General features: G+C 39.8%; 1 protein-coding gene across 1 annotated transcript in view; it reads right to left on the bottom strand.

The window, feature by feature from the left end:
* Window positions 1-1,025: 1,025 nt before the first annotated feature.
* The window catches only part of LOC138269597 (Y+L amino acid transporter 2-like), a 300,952-nt gene continuing 295,977 nt past the window's right edge, over window positions 1,026-6,000 (bottom strand). Inside the window, exon 10 of the mRNA XM_069218807.1 lies at window positions 1,026-1,122. Within this exon, the coding sequence (XP_069074908.1) occupies window positions 1,034-1,122 (89 nt within the window). The 3' untranslated portion in view covers window positions 1,026-1,033. The remainder of the gene's footprint in view (window positions 1,123-6,000) is intronic.

The raw sequence follows: 6,000 nt of genomic DNA, 5'->3' as shown, positions 1-6,000 counted from the left end.
TTCCAAAAAAATGTTATTACAATACAATAAAGAAAAATAATTACAAAATACCTCATTAACAAACTGTGGTTTTAAATGTGTCTTGTTACTTAACTGTCCGTTTACGTGATAAAAATGCACAAAGGGCCAGATTTATAGTTTTTCACGCAAAAAGTATAGCGCCATTCCAAGATGCCGGCCAGGTGCCCTATTCATAGAATGACGCTAGCCAGCTCTAATGCCCTGTTAGCGTCCTTGGAAAGGCAGGGGAGCCATAGGGGAAACCGGGGCTTGTGCACCAAATTATGGCGCTACACTGTTTAGAGGCAGAAAAATTGCCTCTAAGCCGTGAAGCGCCATTTTCTGACCCAAAACCCTCATGGACATGGCACCTATCTTGGTAAAGCCAGGAGCCATGCCCACCACCTCAATGGCCATTGGGGCTTCCCCGAGTGGGGTAGTATTAAAAAATATATATACTTACCGGGACTAATCTGGGATGGGTCCCCCATCCTGTGGTGTCCCTCTGGTGTGGGTGGGGTGGAGGTGGGTATCCCTGGGGCCAGGGAAGAGCAACTGTGGGCACTTTCCATTGTCTCTGACCATGGAAATATGCCTACAGTTCCCCTAACGCCTGCCCATATCCAGGCGTAAATAATGGTGCTAAGCAAGCTTAGCGCCATTATTTATGGCCCCCATCCTCCCTTGTTGGATTTTAGCATGGGGGATAAATATGGCGCAAAGGCCTTATCTTCCTTTTCTGGACGAGAACGCCTATCTTGCATTTCATTAACGCAAGGTAGGTTTTCACGTCCAGAAAATGACGTTAACTCCATAACTTTGGCGCTAGACACGTCTAGCGCCAAAATATAAATATGGAGTTAGGTTTGCGCTGAATTAGCGTGAAAAAAATGACACTAATTTAGAGCAAACCGAGTATAAATATGGGCCTTAGTGTTAAAAATCTTTAGGATATGCCCAATGCAAATGTTCAAATGTAAAAAAAAAACAAGAAAGTAAACACACTCTCATATGATTTTGTTATAATATTTATTTATTTTGACTTGGGCTGAAATTCTTTTTCTTCCTTAGTCTCATCTGGACAGGACAGGCATATCTTCTGGGTGAACAGGGAAATGTAACCTGCAAAATATGTAGATAAAAAGGTAATTATTTTGCAGAGATCCATATTTAAAAATATCCCATGTTTTAATACTAAAAACAAACTTATAATAATGGAGTATCTGAGAAAGAATTGTTCCTTGTGGTTTGGGAACGTGGTGATTAATTCCTAAAGGGGCACATGTTTTGTCAGTATTTTAGCAGCCTAGGTCATAACATGCGCCAGACAAAATAAGTGTGACTCTACAGTTATTCAATAATTGCAAGTTCCCGGTGACTCAAGGCCCGTTGCCTTTGCCTGTATTTGAAGAAAACAAATCAACTGCCAGATTTGTTGTCTTGCTTCATATCAATTCAACCTCCTCCTTCGGAATGAAACCTGGATGACAGTGGTTTGTAAAAGGCAACCCAGGATTTTAGCACTTTGTAAACGATGACCCTAGGTTCACCTGGCAAGCATAAATTGTAGACAACTGCATGGTGCATTATGGTCCATAGGGTATCCTCAGAAAGACGTTCTTGACAAAGCTGTACAGACTGGATCACAAACAGAACTTTGAAGAGTCTGCCCAAGAGCTTTGTGATTATTGGTACTTTTAATACTAGGTCTTATTATGCATACGTTTGGCAAACTTGAAGTTTAAAAAACACATAGGGTAGAAATAAGCATGAAGCTTCTAAATTCTAAAAGGCAAATTGAAGCAGCACTTGTGCTGTGACGATGCCACCACACGAGTGATGGATGTGCATGTGTGTGTTTGTGTTTAGTGTCAATTTGTGAGACTGTGCTCGTTTTTTCAATGTATTGCTCCAAATAGCATTGGATGTTTTTAATCTAATGCCACCTTTTCCTGCAGGACAAGTATGCTAGCAGGCTTAGCAAAAGAATGTTCTATTCTGCTCATTTTAAGACATTTATAGGTTCGAGTTAGATCTATTCAGTTCCTAACAGGATGGCCAAGAACTGCACTAAAATGTAAGTTTCCCATTTTTAAAAATACTGCACCGAGCATATTATACCAAGACCAGGTTCTTCCACATGGTGAAAAAAGGCCAACAACAAATGCACGCGAGGATGTGGACACTATTACACAACCCGTGGGACTGCCCTAGGTTTCAGCCATACTAGACACAGGTGAGCCAATGCATTTTGGATGTTACAGAGAAAAACCTGGCACTTAATCCTCTCTTGACCAGAATTGGAATATAGGAGGGGGAAGCGGATGCTACCCAATCGTACACTGTTGTTCAGTAATGTGGCTTTCATGGTAGCAAGGAGAGATACTACCCAGCTATGGGGAAGTGGAGAATGTCCGAGCCTGACACTTTAGACAGCGAGAATGGATAGATAAGCGCCACCTCAGCGTATTGTGTATAAAACTTGTGAATGTTCCCAGAAATCTAATAGATTGTGGGGCCTATGGGAAGAATTTCGGAATTCGGACTAAGATCCCGGGGGCATTGTTTGAGCTAGTGAGGACTGCTGCAGTGGGTTCCCGACCCAGGATCTGCCACGAAGGAGAAAGGTTATGAAATATGCTGTTAAAGACTGAGCACTTTCCAGAGAAGTGTACCGAGCCTCGTCGACTGCCTTGTACATGAATAATGAGCACACGGGATGGTAAATGTGTGTTGTGATAGTGTCAAACGTTTTATGCTAACGTTGAAGTTGTAATCATAAATGGTGTCAAATCACTAGAAAAAGATTTATAAAGGTCCCATTTTAATTCAAGATTATTTATAATATTGACACTTCTGTTCTCTCTTATCCAAAGACATCCCCATTACTATAATTAAATAACCTGTGTTCTCCCTCTTGTAGAGTGGCACAGAGCAGTAGGGCTTATCTAAAGAAGCAAAGAAGTATTTGTGCAACACACACACACGCACACGTGTTTCCATCCTTGTGGGGACTCTGTGTGGATACTTGCCTTGTGGGTCTAACCTTTCCTAATGTTTTTAAAATAAACAAATAACAGAAAAATGTTAAGAAAAAATTCACGATAAAGGATCCTGCTTTAAATTTTCAAATATATAGTTATTTATTCATGTCCACAGTACCATCATTGTGGGGACTTGAACACGTGCTACCATCCTTGTGAGGACCTACTCCTCAATTAACATTTGTGATTGAATACAGTCAAAGGAGCATGACTAAATAAGTATTTTATCACCAATATACACAAATAACATCATAATATATTCACATAGGAATTGCTGCTTAAATGCACACAAAAGGCGGATTATGCTAATAATGTGTCAGAAAATATAATAGATCATGATTACAGAAAGCCACTTAAAACTGTATTCAACCCACTGTTTTTTGTTCAAAATGTTGCAAAGTAAGGGCCAGACGTACAGAGCATTTTTCCAGTCACAAACAACCCACCATGCCATTTACGACCAGGAAAATGCTTTTTGCCATATACCAAAGGCAAAATAGGACTCGGTATCTTGGTACAGAATCACATTTTGCTTTTGCAATTCAGTATTAGGAAGGGGCATGTTTAGGGTGTCCCTTCCCAATACTGAATGGCACTGGCATTTATAAATGTTTTGCCAACAGAATGTGGTTGCAAAACATTCATATTTTACTGACTCCGTAGAGAAGGTGGCAGCCCATTCGCAAATGGAAAGGGGTACCCAAGGGAGCCCTTCTCCTTTGTGAATGTGGGCATCAATATTGTCCCAAGGACCACTACCTACTCTTAAAAAATGAAAAAAACTTTTACTTTTACTTTTGCTTTTTGTAATGCATCCCATTTTCCTTTAAAGAAAATGGGGTGCATTACAAAAATAATTGCTTTATTAAAAACGCAATCACAGGAATGGAGGTCTACTGACCCCAGCAGGCCACCATGCCTGTGAGTATAGCCATTCCCAGTGGGTCACAAGTTGCAACCTGCCTCATGAATATTGATGAGGCAGGTCCCTTGCGACCCTTTTGGGAAATGTAAACAATGTTAAACACAGTTGTAGTATACTGTATTGCAGTTTGCGATTTCCTAATAGTGAATCACAAAAATTTGCTATTAGGAAATCCTGAACTGCTTTTCTCATACATCTGGCCCTAAGATACAAAGACAAACAAACAGATACAATATAGCAATGTGGTCAAGTGGAACCTAGAGTTTGATTAATTACTTATGCTTTTGCCAAAATATCTATTAGATCAGATATCCTTAGGAATAGTATTGAATGGGATGTTAATGTCTGCATATGGCTGGTGAGTGATGATGCCAATAGAGTTGGTATAAGATCACACTGGATCTATAGCCCTCATAGAGATGATGTCTATAACTGTGTCAAAAGTATCTACAGATGTAGAGTGTGAAGCCCGCACAGAGACAGTGAATGAATATAAGAATGTTCAAGTTCTCACCGAAACGTTTTTTGAAGTTAATTATAGCCACGTCCCCCCAAAGATATTGTGTTAATATGGTGATATTCATGTCTCTGTAGAAACAGGGTGTGGTTATTGGGATGCTGAAGTTCAGATAGAGAAAGTATGTTACAAAGATTATGTTCAAGTCCCCACTGAAACAGGGTAAAAAGGCAGTAGTCGAGACTCCACACAGTTAGTGTGAAGATAATGATGTTCATTATGTTATTGTCTGTGATTATAGTAGTGTTCAAGTTCTCAAAGGGATTGTGTGTGATTGTAGTGATTTTCAAGTCCCCACATAGATAGTCTGTGATTATAGTGCTGTTCTAGTCCCCACAGAGATAGTGTGTAATGAATATGGTGTCACAAGTCCCCACAGAGATAGTGTGTGATTATAATGATGTTCAAGTCCCTACAGAGATAGTTTGTGAATATAGTGGTGTTCAAGTCCCCACATAGATAGTGTGTGATGATAGTGGTGTTGAAGTTCCCACAGAGATAGTGTGTCATTATGGTCATGTTTTTTAGATCTCTGTAGAGATCATGTGTGATGTCCATCATGTCCATGTCCCACAGAGATAGCGTGTGTGGTGATAATGATACCCTGGTCCTTAAAGGGAGTGTGTGATGTTAGCAATACTGAAGTCTCCACGGAGATACTGTGTAATAATAATCATATTCAAGTCCCCACAGAGATAGTGTGTGATTACAGTCATGTTTAGATCTCTGTAGAGATTATGTGTGATGTCCATCATGCCCATGTCCCACAGAGATAGTGTGTGTGTTAATAGTGATACCCTGGTCCTCAAAGGGAGTGTGTGATGATAGCAATACTCAAGTCTCCACAGAGATAGCATGTAATAATAATCATATTCAAGTCCCCACAGAGATAGTATGTGATGATGATCATGTTGAGGTCACTAGAGATTGTGGGGGATTATAATGATGCCTAGATCCCCACAGAGATCATGTGTCATAATAAACCTGTTCAAGTCCCCACAGTGACAGTGTGATTATAGAAATTAGATGATATTCACAGAGATGGTGTGTGAAGTTAATGTTTTTCAAGTGCCCACAGAGATAGTGTTTAAGACAATCTCAGTTGCCCAATGAAATAGTGTAAAAGACAATGTTCAAGTCTCTATTCACGTACACAGTGAACAAAAGAATGTTCATGTCCAAACAGATATTGTGTGTAAAAGTAAGCCTGCTCAAATCCCCACAAAGATAGTGTGTTACTCTAGTGATGTTCAATTCCTCCAAAGATTCTGGAGAAGATTGCTGTTTTCAAGACCACTGAGATAGTGTGTAAAGAAAATGTTCAAGTTCCTATATAGGCAATGTATAAAGATAACGATGTTCAAGTCCAAACAGAAATTCTGTATGATCATATGAATATTACAGTCCCCACATCGATGGTCTGTTATTACAGTGGCGTTTAAGTCCCCAAAGAGATAGTGTGTGATTATAGTAGTATTCATGTCCCCACAGAGATAGTGTGTTATTAAAGCCAT

The sequence above is a fragment of the Pleurodeles waltl genome, chromosome 2_1, assembly GCF_031143425.1.
Source record: "Pleurodeles waltl isolate 20211129_DDA chromosome 2_1, aPleWal1.hap1.20221129, whole genome shotgun sequence".
Lineage (NCBI taxonomy): Eukaryota > Metazoa > Chordata > Amphibia > Caudata > Salamandridae > Pleurodeles > Pleurodeles waltl.
The sequence above is the reverse complement of the archived record's forward strand: the minus strand, read 5'-3'. Positions and strand labels throughout refer to the sequence as shown.